A 22,308-nucleotide genomic window follows, 5' to 3' on the forward strand; every position below is an offset into this window, starting at 1 on the left:
TTAACACAGTTCTTGAACAATGAGATTGCCCTTAGTTGAATCTGCTCTGGTTTAAGGCATTCAAGTTAACCTATTGTTCTTTACTCAAATATCACGATACTCGTTTCTTCTACATTTAATGAAATGGGATTTCATCAATAGAAAGCTGTCCAGATATTTTAATTTATATGCAATGACAACTTTAATTTGGGGAGAAGGTAAATGATGCACACCTAGTTAAAACTAAACGGTGGAAAATAATTTGAGGGAAGCATAGCATTACAATCCAAATATAACCTACAATAGGTAACCTGTAATAAGGAATGAATTCCCGTACACGGAATGTAAAAAGGCCAGCAGCAAAATATTCATCTCATTCCATTTGGTGAACAAATTAAAACTACCAAATAGCCATCTGCTGGTGCTTGGCTTAATATCTAGAAATCCATCTTTACTCAATATGACAGCACACCTGAGCTTCTGGAGACCATTACCTGGGAAATGTCTTTGGTTTTAACCTATATGTGCACTTGCCCACCTGGTACAGTATATGCTACAAGTCACAGCACACAAGTCAGGTGAGAAAATTTCACACCCTCATACATATCTTCAAGGTCAGGATGAGCAGGGATGACTAGTGCAATAAACTCCAGATTTTATGTTAGCAGGTTGCTTGGTATTCAGTGGAAAACTCACTACAGCAATGAATTGCTTAATAGTTAAAGTTTATACAATAAATAAGCTCAAAATTTAAGCTCTTATCAGTCTTTTCTATAGATCACTCCAAGATGCATCAAGTTCAAGGTTTAAACAAAAGTTAACTCATCAACCATGATTGTTCTTGGCAGATTTTTTTTCCTATAGAAGTGGTCTGCCATTGCCTTCCCCTGGGCAGTGTCTTCACAAGACAGGTGAGCCCAGCCATTATCAATATTCTTCAGAGACTCAAACACAAGAAAATCTACATAAGCTGAAAATCCAAGCAACATACACAAAATGCTGGAGGGACTCAGCAGGCCAGGCAACTTTTATAGAAAAGAGTAAACAGTCAATGTTTCAGGCAGAAACCCTTCATCAGAACTGCAGCAGTGGGGGAGGGGGGTAATAAGAGGTCAGAGCAGGAAGCGGTGAGGGGGATGTAGTACAAGGTGGGAGGTGATAGGTGGAACTGGGAGACAGGAAGCTGGTGAAATAAAGAGCTGGGAAATTGATTGGTGAAAGAGATACAGGGCTGGAGAAGGGAGAATATAATAGAGGATAGAAGGCCTTGGAAGACAGGGAAGGGAAGGAGCACCAGAGGAAGGCGATAGGCAGGTAAGGAGATAAGGTGGGAGGGGGAACTGGTAAAGGGAAGGCCATTACCGGAAGTTCGAGAAATCGATTTTCACGCCATCAGGTTGGAGGCTACCCAGACGAGGCCATGGACTGACATGTCAGAAAAGCAACAGGAAGCGAAAGTGAAATTTAATATATTTGCTTTGCGCATTCAAATGTTGAAAGTTGAGACAGTTAAGCCAGGAAGTACCCACCATTGGGCAGGTTTTTCACCCATTACGGGTGGGACTTCTAGCTCTTGGAGCTGCAGGAACATGTACAATGCAGGGTCCCACTGTGAAGGTGGTGATCCCAAAGTTGCAAAGACCCATTTGATTTGGCAGGTCAACAATTGCCAATCTTTGTTATTCAGGCCTAGGACAACTAGAAAAGTCTGTTTACAGACAGCAGAGAGGAATGGCTTTTGGAAAGCAGTCTAGAAAGTCAACATTTGCTTGATGTCAGACTTTCAGTACTGTAGGCAGTTTTGGATCCCTTACATAAAAGATGCCGGCATTGCAGAGGTCCTGGGGTTGGGGGTGTGGAATTCACAATGATCCCAGCAATGAAAGAGGTTAACATATGAGGAGAGTTTAACAGCTGTGTCTGTAGTTAAGAGTTTAGTAGGAGGGTGGATCTCACTGAAATCTATTGAATGTTGAAAGGCTTAGATGGAGTGGATGTGGAGAGGATATTTCCTATGGGGGGGGGGGGAAGGGAGGAGTCTAGGATCATAGGGCACAGCCTCAGAATAAGAGGGCCTTCATAGAAAAAAAATGATGAAAACATTTCCTTAGCCAGAGGGTGCTGAATCTGTGGAATTTATTGACACAGATGGCTATGCAAGCCAAGTCATTGGGTACATTTAAAATGGAAGTTGATAGGTCCTTGACTAGTGAGGGCAAAGGTTACGTACAGAGGGAAGGTAGGATATTGGGGTTGAGAGGAATAATAAATCAGTCACGACAGAATGGTAAAGCAGACTTGATGGGTTGAATGGCCCAATTCTGCTCCTATATCAACTGATCACAAGACCATAGAAATACCCTACAACAAATTAAGCGCAGGGATATATCAATGTGTGGCAAATCAGTGCAGGTATGAATTGTGCAGCCTGGAATATTTCAGAGTCTAATGGTACATGACCCATTCTAAAACATTAGACCCCAGTTTTACACTGCAGCATTTGCTTACTTTGATGTAATCAAATGGCATCCATATCTGTGCAAAGGTAACAGAGCAGTTTGGATTTAAAACTGAAACTTGACATAGAAGATTAGAAATTGTTATACAATTGATGTACAATTGATGTGCATGAACTGCCATCTTTGAACTAGTTTGTATATCAGTGTACCTGGCCCTTTCTGTTCACTCCAATTATCCCAGAAGTAGCATCGTGTCCTGCCGTGACAAAAATGGTCTCTCCACTAATCCTGTTCATGTAGATGCAGGTACCAGTCTCCAAATCATACAAGTGGATATATCCATATTTAGTGATCAGGAAGACAACATCATGTTTCGTGCTTATCTTGAAATAGAAAAGAAAGTGGGATTAATTTCATACTGAAATAATTAAAACTTTAATGCACTGGTTTTGGGACCTGCTACCTTCAAATTCTCATTATTTACCAGTAATTTGTCAGAGTTCGGATGCTGCTAACAGCAACTTGAAATTAATGAACGTTCTAAATTACCTTAACTATGTTTGTGCTGATTTACACTTTGCACCAATCAATATGAAACAAGGACTCAAGTGTCAAAGTTTTCACTCTACAGCAATATATACATGCAACAACTTCTGCAAAAAGTAATGCCTAAAAAGAAAAGAAAGAAAGAAGCAACATCCGTCATTAAGGATGCCACCATTCAGGAAATGTCCTCTTCCCATTACTACCAGAGGAGATACAGGAGCCCCAAGACAAACTCAACATTTTAGGAACAGCTTCTTCCCTCTGCTATCAGATTTCTGAACAGATAATGAACATTACCTCTCTATTTTTTGCTCTCCTTCTGTGCTATATATTCCTTATTCTAATTTATAGATTCTATGTATTACACTGGACTACCACTGCAAAATAACAAATTTCACAAGGTACTACATATCAGTGATAAAAATCTGTTTCAAATTTAAAATAAAATCCAAGACCACACAAAGAATTAGTACATATAGTCTGCAATACTTTAAGACCATTTTTAGTGATGAGAAGGTTGGGGGAGGGGTTATTGGGTTGAGTGGTCAACAGGTGCAGTAAAAACTCCAACCTCAAAACAAACCAGGAATTACAACGTGCTAAGAACTTGCTTCCTCAAGCCAACATCCAGCCCCCAGTGCAAAGTTCAACAGTCCAATTCACAGGGAAGGGGGCATTATTTAACTTTTACAGTTTACTCCTGAAATAGGATAGGAAAAGTGCTGCTACCTTTTTTATAAAAAGAAAAAAAAAACAATGAAAGAACAAATACCTGCATCGCAACAGGAAAGTCATTCTGTGCTTCTGGTGGGAAGAAGACATCCACTGCTTTCTTGGCAAAAGGCTGATTCCCTGTTGGAGGGGTACCCACTTCGATGATGTGAAGCTAAAGGAAACAGTAATATTAACAGCATACATACAGGTAGATAATTAAGCATTACAAGTCAATCTATTGAATCAAGCTGCTGGACCAGACATTGTTGGACATCAAAAGCATTTTGCACAAATTAATCCAAAAATGGAAGTGTATTGAAAGCTTTGTTACTGTCAGAAATTTCTAGTTATCTTTATATTGCTGGATACAGAATTATTTAACCCACAGAAGGCTATAGTAGGCACATGAATGAAAGAAATGGAGGGTGATGTGGGATGGAAGGGTTAGATTGACCTTCAAGTAGTTTCAAAGATTGGCACATTAGGGGCTAAAGGGCCTGCACTGTTCCGTGTTCCAGAACTAAAAGTACAATGAGATTTAGGTATCCTTCAAGCTCACCTTACTGAGATCCTCAACACACTACAGTCAAGCATTGAATTAGGCACCTGGAGTGAATGTTATGCAGACTAGTAAGGGTATCAGATTTTGTTAATATGCTGGCTGATAAGGATGAGAAGGATGGAACTGCCAACCCTACCAGTTAAACTTTTAAGCTGCTTGAGACAACACTGCAAATACTGGGATCTACAGCAAAAGAAAAAAAAAAAGTAGAGGAACTCAGGTTAAGCAGCAAATGGGGGGGGGGGGGGGGGGGAGGAGAAGGATTTTACCATGTCCTGATGTAGGGTCTTGACTCAAAATGTCAACTATCCCATTTTCTTCCCAGATGCTCCTTGAGTGAGAGCTCCTCCAGCAGTTGCAGTTTGTTTTTTTTTTGCTTTGAGGTAGGTTCTTGACTAGGATTTTTAGAACCATCTTTCCCTGGGCAAGCTCAGCTCAAGATTAGCACTTGCAAAGTTGCATGCAGAAGCAGCTTGTAGAAAGTAGGTCAAATTTTAACGGCAAAGACAGGAATGCCTGACCGCCTGGCACTGTTCAACTACCCCCACCGCCAGCCCCCCTATCTTCTCCATTGCTGCTTAGCCTGAGTACCTCTATTTTTCTTTTGCCGTAGATGCTAGTATTTACAGCCTTGCAACTGCCAGCAACATAGCCAACCATGGACGGATTAGGTAGCAAATTGGTTTGGAGCTGGTAATAAATTTCTTGCCAGCTTCTTCAGCACATTTAGACTTCAGAGGGACAATTGAAATATTTTGAACAGCAGCAATTACCCAGTTAATTGGGGAAAGACTATTATGCTATGGAGACCTACTACTACATGCAGTGGACTCACCTTTCCACCAGCCTGGCCTCTTACAGCAAAGCAGAACAGTGTTGACTCTTCTGCATTCCCTTCCATCTTGAATTGCGCAAACGCTGCTGCGTGACCTTCAATCGGCTGAGACACTTTCCGATCCAGAGAGTAGAGCTGCATTGCACCCACTACTCTGTTTTGCTGTAAATAGAAGAGCAGCTTAAGTTTCCAACCGATTATGCCCGCAAGTTTGATGAAGACTAGCATGTACAGTAAACCCTTCGTGCACTGGAACTAACTAACTGTACAAACTTTTCAGACTGTGCCAGAATTGAACTGAAGTAGTGTCGTGCTATTGCTGTGGTACCCGAGAGTCAAAATTTTAAATGAAAACCACCATGCAGGGACTTCTGTATGGAAATACAAAACTACGGTAGCTCAAACCTCACATATGCATTTCCAATCCATGACAACAATCTCTTTCAGGTTCTCCATTCTCTACTAGCTGTTGCTTCTAAAACAAAGGTTTAATTTGTCTTAAATCAATGTTATTCATTAAAGTAACATTACAGCAAGCTTCAATACAAATTTACACCAAGTATAACACTACCATCACCCCACCTTTGAAATTGAGACAATTGAACAAACTTTCAACAGGCCTGTTCATGGAAATAATTATGCCCATACAGGACAAAAAGTATGAGTGTGTGGTTAAAAAAGATGAGCATACCTGAGCAGATATACCAATAAGGAGTAGCCACTTCTGCTTGGCATCAGTCCGATAATTAATGATCTGGCAGCCTGCTAGACTGGAGTGTCTGTCAAAGACCTTCATCGGCTGAGACTCCCCCTCCATACTCCAGTGATAGACAGCAGTGTCAGTCACCAGGGCAATTGTGTTCAGAGAGATCCACTTCCAGAAAGTGACATCGTCCACCATCGTGTGAGCCTTCATTTTACTTTTCATTTCAATGTTAAAAATTTGCAATGTTTTGCCAGCTGTAGGAATTTGAATGATTCATTAATCCAAAGTCAAGATCAAGTTACTGCCGAATTGCTCAACCATCTTTATTCTGCTCTCCACACCACACCTTAATTTAATGCCACAATTTATTACCACTAGGTCAGCTGCACATTCTTAAACTAAAGGATGCCGAATGATAAATTTTAGTTTTCAAATTGGTTAGCAGTTTAAGTGAAGAACCTCCAGGACTGACTCATCATCTTTGAAAGCTTTGTAACAGAGGTGTGAAATAAAGGTATTGAGCAATGTAATATTTATTGTAAAAAGATGCACCTTTTACAAGATTGCATTACATGTGAATGGTGACAGGCCTAAACCAGACAGACATTCATCTGTATGCATTTCTAGAACAAACCACACCACTCAAGGATGGGAACATCTACAACCAGCACTTGCAATGATGCTACAGTTTTTCTACATTTTTTTAAAAAACACTTTTTTAAGTGACATGGACCAAGGTTTACAAGATTAGAACAATCATACATTCCCAGAATCCTGAATCACTTTGAAGTAAAATGACCCAAAACTCACCCACAATTCAACACTAATTAGGAATTCCACTCACCCATTCAGAATTCAAAACACTAGACAAGTTTTGATCTTCACTAGTAGACTATTTAGCAATTGAAGATAAATCGATTACATAAAGAACTACATCTACCCAATTGTGGTCAAAAGGCTATTAGAACTTCCCAGTTCTACAAACACATTAATGGCCAAAAAGGAGGGAAACTCCCAATTTTGTTTGTTCCCATCCCAAATATTCAGATACACAACACTGCCAATCAAGATGCAAAATTTAGACTTAAAAGCTCCATTCTGGTCCAGTTCATAAAGTGCAAATTGCATTTATACACTTAGATTTTAGAATTCAGACTTCATTAATTTTTTTTTAAATGCCCTAAAGTCACACTGGTGAGCTCCAAAAAGTTTGAAATCAAAATTAATTCTGGCCACACATTCCCAATACAACCAATTTTTCATTCAAAAATCTTACCCAAAGTGTTTACTTTTTTTTTTAAATATAAAAAGTGTGCATTTTACTCAATTATTTCCAGATAAGTTCTCCAGCTTTACATAGTTGCAAAGGTGGAGATTCAAACTGCAGTTGGCCAAGGCTAAGCTAATTCATTAATTATGCTAAAGTGTAAAAGATATAGTCAAACTACAAATGCAAGTCCAGACTGGTCACTTTTGAAGCAGAAGTTCAGAGCTTCCAACTTTGCGATGCGAGCACTACATTTCAGAATCTCAGTTCTGAAATGTGAAGTTGGTCAGGATCTAATAAGGAAATTATATATTTACAAACGGGACCAGTAACCGGAGTTTGATTTCTTTTTTTAAAAAAACTCACCATCTACTTATACAAAGTAAGCAGTAAAGAAAAAGTAATTGAATCAGTAAAAACCAGATATTAGGCATCATAAAAAGTTAGATGAAGATTTGAATGAACTACATGGTGCACATATCATCTGTATCCTCCAAGTGTTTCAAGTGTGTGCCACAACTACACCTTCCACAATTGTACTGTTAAGTGAGCAGACGGTAATTCCAATTTCCAATACCTTGAATCCCTGCAGAAAGTCAGCATGAAATATTCTGCACAAAACAAATGGATTTTAAGAGCAACATACAAAATACTAGAGAAACTCAGCCAGTCTGGCAGCATCTATGAGGGAAATAAACAGCCTTTCCAGCAGAAACCCTTCATCAGAACTGGAAAGGGGGAACAAAGCCAGGAAAAAGTGGGCTAGGAAGAGAGGAAAAGAGCACAAGCTGGCAGGTGATGGGTGGGGGGGGGGGGGGGAGGGAGAAGAAGATAACGTGGAGAAGCTGGAGGGAAAGATGGAATAGGTGAAAGACTGAAGGAGGAATCTGAAAGACGAGAATGGACCATGGGAGAAAGGGAACGAGGGTTACCAGAGAGATAATGGGCAGGTGAGAAGAAAGAGAGCAAGAAAATTCCCAAAAATAATTGCTGGGGTTGGGGGGGGGAGGGGTTGCTATAAGAAATTAGAGAAAAGCATGATTTTTAAAGCTGATCTTAATTTGAATATTTAAGTTCAACCAAAAAGTTAAAAATCAAATAAATTGTTTCTTAATTTCAGATACCATTAAAAAGGTTACAGTTAGTTGCATTTTATTCTTAAACACTACTTGTTTGCAACACCTGCATCTCAGGCATGGTAGATCCAATTTCAAACTTAAGGATTTGTGTACAGCACAAGCATTGCTGATCTAAATGGTTGCATGATGCACACCTCTCCAGTTCACATCCCAATGCTGCAGTGTACTCTGTAACATACTAGAGTGACAGATATTTTAATGGTGTCACTGTATTAACATGCAACCAAACTTCTGCAGTAGGACAAACCATTGAAATCTAGACATATAATTTACTATGAGTTCGACATTTTACCAGGATGCCATGTTAAATAGGAACAGGGAATTTTGAGCAAATTGGTTTAAACTGCACTAAAGTAGCCAGGTAATCAGAAATAATTTTGGTTCCACAATCTACCCAAGGTTTTGAAGAATTAGAAGTGTAGAACAACTGATGCACCATCCCCAAAAGGTTCCTTGCTTGGAATCTTCATTCCTTTTTGTTTTAAAAAAAAGATAGTGATAAAACCAAACCTGTCTAAACGACAGGCTAATAGATGTGTATAGCACTATTCCCTTCTGGAGCCAATTCATAGTTACAATTAATCTTGGGAAGCTCAATTTTGTGCCTTTTTAATTATGTTGACAGAGATGAAAGTACCAAAGTGAAGGGCCTGCAATACAAGATAAAGCTTGGACAATTTTAACCAAAGTTAAAGCCAAAAGAAACTGGCTTACTATTAAGCAATGCAAAACAAGCTCTCAATTATAGGTTCCTGTTAACTAGCTTGAGACCAAGAAACCAAACCCAGAAAGTTAATACACTGTAGTCACTTTCAAGGACTCTTTACAACTCATATTCTCAGTATTATTTTTTATTTACAGTTTGTCTGAGTTTGAATATTGGTTTGTTAATGTATATGAAGTTTTATAAATTGTTTTTCCTGTACATGCCTGCAAGAATCTCAAGGTAGTACATGTTAACATACTTTGATAATAAATTTCCTTTGAATTTCCTTCAGGAAGCTCAAGGTTTACACCGATTGAATTAGAAGCCAATTATATTACTCTCACCCAGAGTGGCCAAATGACTAGACACAATAATGACTAGATGCTTACTTAACAAGATACATCAAGTTCAAAGTCTGAAAACTAATAATGTTAAATAGCCAAAATATTCAAACAGTTATTTAGATTCCAGTTTAAATTCAGAATGGCTCACAGTAGCTTAAAAGTTAACCAAAAAGCATCAAATCCAGTTCTGAATTAAAGTAGGTGCAATGCATCATTCTACAGTTAACTGAAGGAAACTCAGTTTTTGCATTATAAACCTTATGGACTTTAGGAATGCATTTCAGAACTCTGGTTAGATCACTCTTGGAGTATTATGTTCCATTTCTGACCACCTCATCATGAGGATGTGGAAGCCTTAGAGGGTGTAGAAGAGATTTACCAGAGTCCTGGCTGGACTAGAGGGCTTGTCTCATTTGGAGAGGATAAATGAGCCAGGGTTTTTCTCTTTGGAGAAAAGTGGGGTGAGAGATGGTTTGATAGATGTCTACAAGAGGCATAGATCATGCAGACAGCCAGAGACTTTTGCCTAGGGCAAAAATAGCTAATACAAAGGGGAATAATTTTATTGTGACTGGAAGAAAGTCTGAGAGTATGTCAGAGATAAGTCTTATTAAAAATAGTGGTGGGTGTATAGAACACATTGCCATGGGTGGTGGCAAAGGCAAACACATTAGAGACATTTACATAGGCATGTGGATGAAAGAGAAATGGAGGGCTATAGAGAGGGAAGGGTTAGAGTGATCTTAAGGGCAGGTTAAAAGATGAGAGTGGATATTGGATCACTAGAAAATAAAGCTGGAGAGGCAGTGATTTGTTTATTTAGATACAGTGCAGAAAAGGCCCTTTTGGCTCTTCGAGCTGCACTATCCAGCAACCCCTGACAACCCAATTTAACCCCAAGCTAATAACAAGACAATTTACAACAACCAATTAACCTATCTGGTACATCTTTGGACCACGGGAGGAAACTGCAAGACCAAGAGAAAAACCCACACATTCCAGAGAGGACATGCAGAAATTCCTTACAGACGATGCCAGAACTGATAGTAGAGAAGGTGAGGAGAGAAATGGACAAGACAAAGAATAGCAGGAATAGGCCAGGGTTACTGTGAGGATGAGTGTTATCATCTAGTTCTTGGGTTAACAGTGGGGAGGGGGATCCAGTTAAGAGAGATCAAGGTAATGGCAAAGGAGAGTCAGTACAAGATGGGTGACTTGCAGAACTCAGCTCTGATTGGAAAATACCCCAAAATTTTAAATTGACAAGGCCAGAAAGGCTGTAACATACTCATATAGAAAATAAAGGTCCAATTCAGGTGCTCTTTGGGCTTTAATACAACACTTAATGCCATAAACAGATGGGTCAGAGTGGGATGGAGAATCAAGCTGCATTGCCAACAATTTTTGTTGACAAGTACATTTGCAGGAAATTGCTAAAGCAGTGACACAACTGATGGTGCTAACTTGTATTTAAAGACCAAATCTGTAAATGATCATCTTGGCCCAACAATCAATACTGATACAGGTATCATTAGGGAAACCAAATCAGGCCACAGAAAATAAAAATCTTACCTTTTAATGCAATAACCTTGCTGGCTGGGTTCATAATGGCACTATCTGCTGAAATTGGACGGCGAATGGGATTGTTGGGCTCATTCATGTCAATGATAACCACCTGGGCTTGCTCACCAACTTTTTCTCGAATGCAGATGAACTTATCTGATTCCATAGTCAGGGTGCTGAATCCAATATTAGCAGGATTAATGCCCAGATTTTGGAGCTGAAACCAGAAGAGCATCAATGAGTCAACGTTCAATACATTTATGAACAAAGGCAAGAAAAATATTAACATTTCACCCTGATGCACCAAATAGAAGCAGGTTTAAAGTATTAGCCAGCATTTACCCTACATACAGGCATACACTAACAACCTGGCACTTTGACAAGCACATACACCGACAACACTCTAGTGGGCAAAATCCCAAATAAGATGCAGAGTACAGGAAGGTGACAGAAAACCTAGTGACATGGTGTCATCACAACAAACCTTCCCTCATTGTTAGCAAAACAAGAACTGGATGGGGGGGGGGGGGGGGGGGAGGAGAAAGGAGAGAATGGATGGTGTACTTGTCCCTGTGTACATCAACAGTGCTGAGTTTGAGAGAGTTGAGAATTTCAGGTTCTTAAGACTGAACATCAGCCAGTCCAGCCATGTAGACACCATCGCAAAAAAGTACACCAGCTCCTCCATTTCTTCAGGAGGACAACAATTTGTATGTCGCCATTGTATCTGGATAGCTCGTGGCTTGGTATTTGCTCTTGCTGCGACTCCAAGAGACTGCAGAGACTTATGTAGACAGCTCAGCTCTCATCACTAAAACCAACCTCCCCTCCATGGACTCTGTCAATGCTTTGCTGCCTTGATAAAGCAGCCAGCATAAACTGAAACTCCACCCACCCCAGATATACTCTTAACCTCTCCCCAAAAATAGATACAAAAGCCTAAAATCACATTCCACCAGGCTCAAGGACAGTTCCTATCACACTGTTAAGACAACTGAATTGTCCTTTAGTACAGCGAGATGAACTCTACCTCAATTTACCTTTAACTGTCCAACTGAAACCCTGCTGTTACTGTTTTTCTTTTTAATACTTCAATGCACTGATGTGATGATCTCTATAGATGGCATGCAAAAGTTTCTCACTATACTTCAGTAAATGTGACAATAAGTCAATTTACCAACTAGTAAAATGACACAGAATCAGCTTTAATATCACTGGTAAATGTCATGAAATTTGCTTTGCAGCAGTACAATGCAATATTTAAAAACTAAATTACAGTAAGATACAAATCAACTAATTAATGTAAAAAAAGGAGGATTAAAAAGGAAGTGAGGTAGTGTTCATGGGAAGATGCTGTTCCTAAAATGTTGAGTCATCTTCAGGCTCCTGAACCACCTCCTTGATGGCAGCAATGAGAAGAGGGCATGTCCTGGGTAATGGGGGTCCATAATGACAGATACTGCCTTTTAGAGGCAATAACTTTTAAAGATGTCCGGGATGCTGGGGTGGCTTGTGCCATGATAGAACTGGCTGAACTTGCCACTTTCCACAACTCATTTTCTGATCTTGTACATCCACATCAGATGGTGATGCAACTAGTTAAAACAGTCTCCCAAAGAGAGAGAAAAAAATATCAAGAATCCAGTTGCACAGCAAGGTACAGAGGCCCAGAAAGCAACATAACATACAAGGTAAATGTCCCCATGAACCCACCCTGACCAGAAAAGGGAAGAATTAGTTCTTTTTTTAAAAAAAACTAGGCAAAGGGAACTGGGAACGAATGTTGAAATAGAGTAGAAAAAGTGGTCAGAAAATTGTCAAAATTCACTGCTAAAATTTGAACTACCAATTTTAATTGGCATTACAACTCATCCTGCTGGCAGATGATAAAGGGGGAATGATACATTGTTCACAATCTAGCCAAACAGCAAGTGAAAAAACTATAATGGGAAAGCTCTGATTAGGGAGGTGGGGTGACTGAACTTTGTAACTGAATTTTCTTTGGCTATGCAGAAGTGAACAGAATTCTTGTTTTTTTTTAAATCTATCTATCTATTTATTTGAAAGAAAGCCAAAGAATTAAATTACCTTCATTTAAAACTTGCAATTAACATGGTTTTACTATGACCAAGCTCACCACAATTGCTATTCCTCATTTTCAAGTTCAACACTTGTAAAAAAAATCCAGGAGAGATTAGAACACAGCCCATAATGGTTCAACTTATATTTTATGTTTAGCTTTACTTCTCACCTCAGGATGTTATGTACCACAATATCTAGAATTTGGAACAAAAAGTTAGCGATCAATACTTATCTACATTCTCTTCAGATCAGATTACTGGGCTCCAAGATTTTCTGCTTAAAAGTAGATAATAAACCTTGGCAGTGTCCAAAACTCACAGAATTACTAGCACATGACCGAAGACATCCTAACTAGCACAGCTGATGGCAGGAAATAATAGCAGAATGTCAGAAATTTAATGACATAATACAAAAGTGCAAGTTTGTAATGTAGTCCACATTCCACAGTGCAAATAAAAGTGACCATCGATGTTGTGTCCTAGACCAGACACAGAAGAATAAAATCAGCTAAAAAATATTTTTTTTTAAAATTAAAGTCTGCTACAACATCATGGGCTGAAAGTTCCATTTCATACTTTTCTGTGTTCTATATCCTAAATCACTGAAGAACCGTGTTTCGTTCTTGTTCACCCAAAGGACAAGGCCTACCTAAAATAAATACCAATAGTGTGCCCTCCGTTAGGACTAATGGACATCCACACATCTGAACACAAAATGCTGGCAGAACTCAGCAGGCCAGACAGCATCTATGGGAGAAGGTAGTGACGACGTTTCGGGCCGAAACCCTTCATCAGGCCTACACTGAAGTAGTAAACGTTGTCACTACCTCCTCCCATAGATGCTGTCTGGCCTGCTGAGTTCTGCCAGCACTTCGTGTTTTTATTTCCAGCATCTGCAGATTCACTCATGTTGCCTTTGAATCCACACATCTGAAGTGGGTTTGAATAAGAGTTAGTCAGACTAGGTCTATACTGAACAACTGGAGTCACTTTCCAGGGAAGAGCATCCTGCATCAGAATCCTAGAGTGAACAGGTTCCACTCTCATCGGCATATTGACAATTTTGAATACAGGCAGCAACTTGAAGAGCCTCAAGTTGAAGCAATGCATAACCACCAGACAGCAAGGACAAGCAAAACAGTTCCACAAAGCTGGACTATATCACAACCAGACCAGAATCCCAGACTACAAGCAGAAGGATCTTTAACTCATTTAATACTTGGTCAGTAGAGCTGAGATCTGAGACCAAGGGGATGAAGCAGTAATTAACAAAATTCTTGCAATCACTACTTTAGATTCCTCAGTATACCTGATGTTTCATATGCACAATTTGATTTGATGCTTAATACATTTCACTGAATGCTTTGATGTACATGTGACAAATACAATTGCAAAAATCTTGACCCAAAAGGAGATCAAGAGGGTACAAGCAGTATTCTGTAGCTGCTCCTCAGCTTGCTTGGGTTCAAGCAAACTCAATCATTGTAGCTGCATCAGATTAGCTGAAAGCCATGGGTAGCCATTATGTAACTCCACATAAACCACATGCTCAGATTGAAGGGCTTTTCATTCATCAGCTGCAATAGGTCAGTATGACATACTGGATACAAGGCCCAACTTCAACTAGTATTCACCCGAAGGTAGCCATGGGTTACATTAGGGTGGCAGCAAACAATTAAACCAACACCTCTGAATAATTAAACAATGTCACAGTTTAAAATGGAGATCTAGTAACTTCATCCTTCAACTATCAAAGCCAAACCACCAGCATCCTGCACTGTCCAAATTTTATAATATAGTGGATTCCAGTTAAACTGGGGCAGCCACTTATTTGGGACAACTCTTAAAGAACAAAAACTAATTGAAAAAATAGCCATGATTCTCTATGTTGACAGGACACTATGCAGCTTAATTGGGACAGAAGAATGTTGCTAGGTTTCTAGCTAGCATCAATCACGAGCACTTGCATGGCTGTTGGAGTGAACCATGCTTACAGTGAACAGTTTTTAAAATATCATCACATCAGTTGTGTGTGTTTTTGTTCAGTGATTTTTGACCCTAATTGTTGATTAGAAATAAGCAGCAAGACAATTTAGACCTTTTTTTGCTCACCTCAGTTTAAAGCATTCAGGCTTGCAAATACCAGACATGGAGTAAATCAGAATCAGATTTATTATCACCAGCATGTGATGTGAAATTTGTGACCTTAGCAGCAGCAGTTCAATGCAATACATAATTTAGCAGAGAGAGAAAAATAAAACAAAATAATAATAATAAATAGACAAGTAAATCAATTACATATATTGAATAGATTAAAAAAACCATGCAAAAACAAATACTGTCCAAGATTCAATGGTAATTTAGGAATCGGATGGCAGAGGGGAAGAAGCTGTTCCTGAATCGCTGAGTGTGTGCCTTCAGGCTTCTGTACCTCCTACCTGATGGTAACAGTGAGAAAAGGGCATGACCTGGGTGCTGGAGGTCCTTAATAATGGACGCTGCCTTTCTGAGACACCGCTCCCTAAAGATGTCCTGGGTACTTTGTTAAAACTATTTCACTGCTTCAAGTTAGGAACTATAAACATAGAAAACCTACAGCACAATATAGGCCCTTCGGCCCACAATGCTGTGCTGAACATGTACTTACTTTAGAAATTACCTAGGGTTATCCATAGCCTCCATTTTTCTAAGCTCCATGTACCTATCCAGGAGCCTCTTAAAAGACCCTACTGTATCCACCTCCACCACCGTCGCCAGCAGCCCATTCCACACACTCACCACTCTTTAAAAAAAAATTACCCATGACGTCCCCTCTGTACCTACTTCCAAGCACCTTAAAACTGTGCGCTCGCATATTAGCCATTTCAGCCCTGGGGAAAAAGCCTCTATCTACATGATCAACAAAGAATGAAGGTATTGACAATCATCTTGAATGTTAAATGAAAAAGATTGGGAATGCAATCATTGGCAATGTTGTATGAAGGCAGTTCATTATCTGCACTAAGTGTCTGTGCTGATTTTTGTCATTTACAGTTAAAAGAACATGACCACATACACTGGTTGAATTTCTCTGTCAATAACTATTAAGAACTAATAGTTTTATAGTAGTATTGGCAGGTTTTAATTTGTTTTGTATTTATTTTAAATACTAATTTTTACTCAGCTTTTTAAAGTCACCTTTTAACTATTTCCATGAAACAAATTGATTGGGACAGCCACTTAATTGGGCCGAAATGTACTGATCCCATGTGTCCCAATTAATCAAAATCCACTCTGGATGCAGTGTTCCTTTCAGCACTTCACACCTGCTCTACCATTCAAACCATTAGTGATCTCGCACCAGTATACTACTCTTACACCAGTACAATTCCCTGCCGCATAGTAATCAACTATAATTTGAAATGTACAGGCAACTGTTGCACTATGGGGGTGGTTCCAAAAAACCAATCTACATCACAATTATCCTTGTTGTGAATCAGCTGCACACAAGCCATAAAATGAGCCAAAAATGTGACACAGGGATCCACTTTACTCTGCTGGTCTGATTTGCAAATTCTTACCCAAACTGCTCTAACACAAGTTGCCTGTATTCTGGCAACTTTGCTGACATTATGTGCCTGTGATGCTATGGCAAGTTTTTCCATTGCACCTGAGTATACATGTTCTCATGTGTTTGACAATGAACTTTACTTTTAACCAAGCATCCAGTCAGAATCAACCAATCAACATACATTTTTGGGGACGAATTTCCCACTTCAACTGAAAGGGAAAACCTTCTGCAATTACCCTGTATCTGTTTTGATAAGATCAAAGGAAACCTCCGCTCCCCCCGCAAACAAAAACATTCTCGGCTGCAGGAGTACGTGCTGAGAGATGCACTCAAACTTGGTGCAGCCACCGCAAGGGTCCAGTGGGGAAGGACCACAGTCTAGAGTTCTTCTGCGGGAGTTGAGGGGTGGGGGTGCGGGGTGTATACCCCTAAACAAGTGAATGTAAATATGGAATAACAGAGTGCCACGTGGGTGGTGAAAAGTGTGAAAATGTAAGACAGCAATGGAAACAGTTGTAAAGGATTGAAAGTCATTGAATGGTTTATTGTATATAATTTTATTTTTGAATAAAGTCTATTTTGTTTAATAAAAAAAATTCATTTTGCAAAACGAGAGAAAAATCTGAAGATGCTGGAAATACACACATACACACTCACTCACTCTCAATGCTGGAGAAACTCAGCAGTCCAGGCAGTATCTATGAGTACAGTTGATATTGCAGACTGAACCCTCGATCAGGACTGGTGGAAAAAAATGTTCAGGAGTCAGAGTAAGGTGGTGGGGGAGGGGTGGAAGGAACAAGCTGATAGGTGAAACCAGTGGGGGGGGAGGGGTTGAAGAGCTAGCAAGTTGATTGGTGAAAGAAAAAGGGTTGGAGAAGGGGGAACCTGTTAGGAGAGGAAAGAAGGCCATATAGAAGGTTCAACACTTGTCCTGCTTGTAAGGGTAGTGCCAGAAAGGAGATTAGTGGGTTGGGACAAATGGACAAGGGTGTTGCACAAGGAGCGATCCCTGCAGAAACCAAAGTGGGAGAAGAGGGAAGGATGTGCTTGGTGGTGGGATCCTGGTGAAGATGGCCCAACATCTCCTCTGTCATATATATGTCAGTATAGGAAACTGATACAGGACTTTGTGATATGGTGCAACTCAAACTACCTGCGTCTCAATATCACCAAGACCAAGGAGATGGTGGTGGACTTTAGGAGATCTAGGCCTCATATGGAGCCAGTGATCATTAATGGAGAATGTGTGGAGCAGGTTAAGACCTACAAGTATCTGGGAGTACAGTTAGACGAGAAGCTAGACTGGACTGCCAACACAGATGCCTTGTGCAGGAAGGCACAGAGTCGACTGTACTTCCTAAGAAGGTTGGCGTCATTCAATGTCTGTAGTGAGATGCTGAAGATGTTCTATAGGTCAGTTGTGGAGAGCGCCCTCTTCTTTGTGGTGGCGTGTTGGGGAGGAAGCATTAAGAAGAGGGACGCCTCACGTCTTAATAAGCTGGTAAGGAAGGCGGGCTCTGTCGTGGGCAAAGTACTGGAGGGTTTAACATCGGTAGCTGAGCGAAGGGCGCTGAGTAGGCTACGGTCAATTATGGATAACTCTGAACATCCTCTACATAGCACCATCCAGAGACAGAGAAGCAGTTTCAGCGACAGGTTACTATCGATGCAATGCTCCTCAGACAGGATGAAGAGGTCAATACTCCCCAATGCCATTAGGCTTTACAATTCTACCGCCAGGACTTAAGAACTTTTTAAAAGCTATTATTAATGCTTTTTGAGATAGTGATTTAGATGCATATCATATTTTTTACTGAGTTAAGTATTGTATGTAATTAGTTTTGCTACAACAAGTGTATGGGACATTGGAAAAAAAAGTTGAATTTCCCCATGGGGATGAATGAAGTATCTATCTATCTATCTACCATTCAGGGCCCCAAATCAGCCCTTCCAAGTGATGCGACACTTCATCTGCGAGTCTGTTGGGATCATCTACTATGTCTGGTGTTCCTGGTTTAGCCTCCTGTACTTCAGTGAGATCCGACATAGATTGGGAGACCGCTTCACTGTCCGCCAGAAAAATCAAGATCTCCCAGTGGCCACCAACTTGATTTCCACTTCCCAGTCCGTGGCCTCCCCTACTGCTACAATGATGCCACACTTAGGTTGGAGGAGCAACACCTTGTATTCTGTTTGGGTAGCCTCCAACATGATGCCATGAACATTGATTTCTTGGCCACCTCCCCCTTTCATTCCCATTCCCCCCCCCCCACCCTTACTTACCCACCACCTCCCTCTGGTGCTCCACCTTTTTTCTTCTATGGCCTTCTGTCCTCTCCCATCCCATTCCCCTTTCCAGCCCTATATTTCTTTCACCAATTTCCCAGTTCTTTACTTCACCACTCCCCCCACTTTCCTATGCTTACTCATCTTCTTCCCCACCCCCCCACCCCCCCCCCCAGACCTGAAGGGTGTCTGTCTGAAATGTTGACTGCACTCTTTCCCATATATGCTGCCTGGCCTGCTGAGTTCCTCCAGCATTTTGTGAGCATTTAAAAAACTTCACTTTTAAAAAGCTCACTGGTGAAAAAGGGCTTAAAAGGGCATGAAGTCCAGGGTATAAAATGGCCTTTATAAAACTGCTTTCTTTCTTACTTCCTTGCTTAGGAAGGGAAAAATCTTTAAATACAAGGAATGGCATTCAAAGTGTGTATACCCCAAACGCTGGCCACAAAGCACGACCTTCCTACAGTTTGTGGTAGTCAGACTATTCAGCCACTGTTGAATATATTGTGCAAGATCACCAGTCTAGATGTGTATTAAACCACACTCACCTCTCAATTAAATTGTTAGTTCTCGAATTAAATGTAGGCAATTAGTATCAGACAATGTTTCAAGCCACAATGTGCATTCACTTATGGTAAAGTGATGTACCTTGCTGCTTTTCACTCTCCTCACAGCAAAAATAAACAGATGGTACAATTCCTAGTTCTCATTCAGTGATTGAGACAAAAGGTACACCACAGAAACAGACCCTTTGGCCCATCTAGTTCACACTGAAACCTGCCTAATCCCATTGACCTGTATCCAGACCATAGCCCTCCATACCCCTACTAAGCTTGAATATTGAAATAGAGCTCGCATGCACTGGCAGCTTGTTCCACACTCACAACACTTTGAGCAAGAAAGTTTCCCCTCATGCTCCCCTTAAACTTTTCACCCTTAACCCATGACATCTGGTTGTAGTCTCACCCAGCCTCAATGGAAAAAGCTTGCATTTACCCTGTCTATACCTCATAATTTAGTACACCTCTCAAATCTCCTCTCAATCTTCTACATTCAAAGAGTAACTTATTCCTTGTAACTCTGGTCCTCCAAATCTGGCAACATACTTATAAATTTTCTCTGAACATCTTTCCTGTAGGTAGGTGACCAAAACTGCAAACAGTACTCCAAATTAGGCCTCACCAACATCTTATACAACTTCTTACACTCAGGAGATGATGGCACCTAACAGCAACTCCTTTGCTTGCATCTTCAGAAACAGCTCTATTTCTATCTCTATTTTTTCCCTTTCAGGGTTCTTTTGAAGACCCTGACCTAGAGTTAAGTGCTGACTTTGGTTCTTTGCAGGAATAGGATCCACCATCAGGGTCTCACGACTGGTGCTATTCAATATGAAGGGCGATTGACAAGTTCGTGGTAGAAGGAGTCAATTTTAGAAAACCTAACACATTTATTTTTCAACCTACATTGAAAATTCCCCTCCTAGTAGTCACTCTCCTACGTTTACACACTTAGTCCAGCAGTTGTGAAGCATACGGATCTTGGACTTCCAGAGAGTGTCCACAGATGGGTGATTGATAAGTTTGTGGCCTAAGGTAGAAGGAGATGAGTTCACATGTAATGAGACCTGTACAACTCATCTCCTTCTTTGAAACTTCAACTTAACATCCCATCTCCCATACTCAAAACTTTGATTTATAAAGGCCAATGTGCCACAAGCTTTCTTTACAACCCTATCTACCTGTGTCACCACTTCCAATGCATGAAAGATTGTATTCCCAGATCCCTGCATTCTACCACATTCCTCAGTGCCCTACTGTTCACTGTGTAAGACCTACCCTAGTCACAAGATCAAGCTGCTTAAATCTTGCTAAACAACCAAATTTCAATGTTGATCTATCTAGTTTCAGGGAATGACATGAACCAAGCAGCTATACTCTTGAGAACTTAATGATGCAGACACAGCTGTAATTTTAGACCTAAACACAGCTTTGACTAAAATTCCAGTTTCCCCAATGGCAGACAGGTCCAGAGCTCTATCAATTAAATGTGCAACAGCCTTGTTTATTTAAACGCAGGCTTTGAAGTTTAGTCCTCTGCTCTCAAATAACTATGATCAGGTACTTTGACAAACCTTGGCCTAGAGCAAGTAATTTAGAATAGTGGCCTCTTTAGGAAAGGCTTATAGCGCAAACTCTACAGAAGCAACTTAGTCAATCTTGCCAGGACTCCTAGAATACATGTAACCTTGGGCAAGAAAGACTAAAAAATAAATTTGAATGAAACCCATTTCAAGTTTGTCTTATTCAGTGATTGTGGTAATTCACCATTTGTGTAAAAAAAAGTTGTTTGGTGGCACCATAGTGAAGTTTTTAAATGCTCGGGTGTCTGATCCAAATAACTTTGCACATCTACTGCTGATGTTTCCAAGTGATGCTATCAGCACTTGGCATCCAAATAGCAACCACAAGAGACATCCAAATGCTGGGCACAAATTTTATAACAACCAAACAGAGAATGGGGTGGAGTTGAACACAAGCCTACAACAGTTAAATCAAAGGCATTTGGTAGTTCAGTTCTCAATACACTTAGGGTAGGAATCAAGTTACACATTCCCAAAATTTTCAAGAACTATATGAAGAAATCACTGCAAACCAGAAAGCAAGATCAGGACTCAAGGATAACTACACCAAGATCCAAGTGCAGAATGACAAGCATGAACAACATTCAAATGAGGTGCCAGCTTGAAGATTCTTTCATACAAGGAACCAAGAACTGGCAGAAATTTAAGCAGGCAATTTTATAAAAGAATACTGATGCACAAACCACCAACAAGGTCCAAGCATTGTACAATCAAATGACACCAGCTGAATGCAGGCAAGAAACTGGCATCTGCTCAAAGCAACCAACACGGAGGAAAACTTGGCACTGTAACAGAGCCCTTCTAAGGCACGAATCAACTATTTCATCAAGTTTCTTGAATTCTTATGGAACAGTCAATATCAGTATATAATTGCATATTTTACAAATGAAGGTTTTAAACACTGCATTTAGCAAGTGAGGATTGTTAGTCCATTTGAAGGAAGGGTAGTTTAAGGGAACTGAGATTTTTGCCTCAAGGGTATTTTTTCTTTAAAAAAAAATCAATCAGTGGAAGAGCAAGATTTCCTCTGCCAACTTAATATGAAAGCACAAACTATTAATTGGATGAACTTGGTGTATTGGCTCAGACACTGGATTACAGTGCACACCTAAAATTGTAATAGACTTTTCCAAGTGACCAAGTACTACAAACAGTTTGTTCTCTTTAAGAGATTAGCTTTGTCACATATATGTCAAAACATTGTTAAAATCATCATTTGCATCAACAGCCACAGTCTGAGGGTGGGCTGGGGATAGCCCGCAAGTGTTGTCATGCTTCCAGCACCAACATAGCATGCCCACAACTCACTAACTTTAACCCATGTGTCTTTAGAATGTAGGAGTAAACCAGAACGTCCTGAGGAAACCTACATGGTTATGGGGAGAATGTACAAACTCCTTACAGACAGCAGCAGGAATGGAATCC

General features: G+C 40.2%; 1 protein-coding gene across 2 annotated transcripts in view; it reads right to left on the reverse strand.

Annotated features, from left to right (window-relative positions):
• LOC140731599 (clathrin heavy chain 1) overlaps window positions 1-22,308 on the reverse strand; it is an 89,066-nt gene that overhangs the window by 50,177 nt on the left and 16,581 nt on the right. For both annotated transcript variants that reach the window (XM_073053148.1, XM_073053146.1), the window contains exons 3-7: window positions 10,830-11,037; window positions 5,787-6,055; window positions 5,096-5,257; window positions 3,757-3,870; window positions 2,648-2,821 (exon numbers count right to left, since the gene is read on the reverse strand). In XM_073053148.1, coding sequence (XP_072909249.1) covers window positions 2,648-2,821; window positions 3,757-3,870; window positions 5,096-5,257; window positions 5,787-6,055; window positions 10,830-11,037 — 927 coding nt within the window. The remainder of the gene's footprint in view (window positions 1-2,647; window positions 2,822-3,756; window positions 3,871-5,095; window positions 5,258-5,786; window positions 6,056-10,829; window positions 11,038-22,308) is intronic.

This window comes from Hemitrygon akajei, chromosome 8 (assembly GCF_048418815.1).
Source record: "Hemitrygon akajei chromosome 8, sHemAka1.3, whole genome shotgun sequence".
NCBI lineage: Eukaryota > Metazoa > Chordata > Chondrichthyes > Myliobatiformes > Dasyatidae > Hemitrygon > Hemitrygon akajei.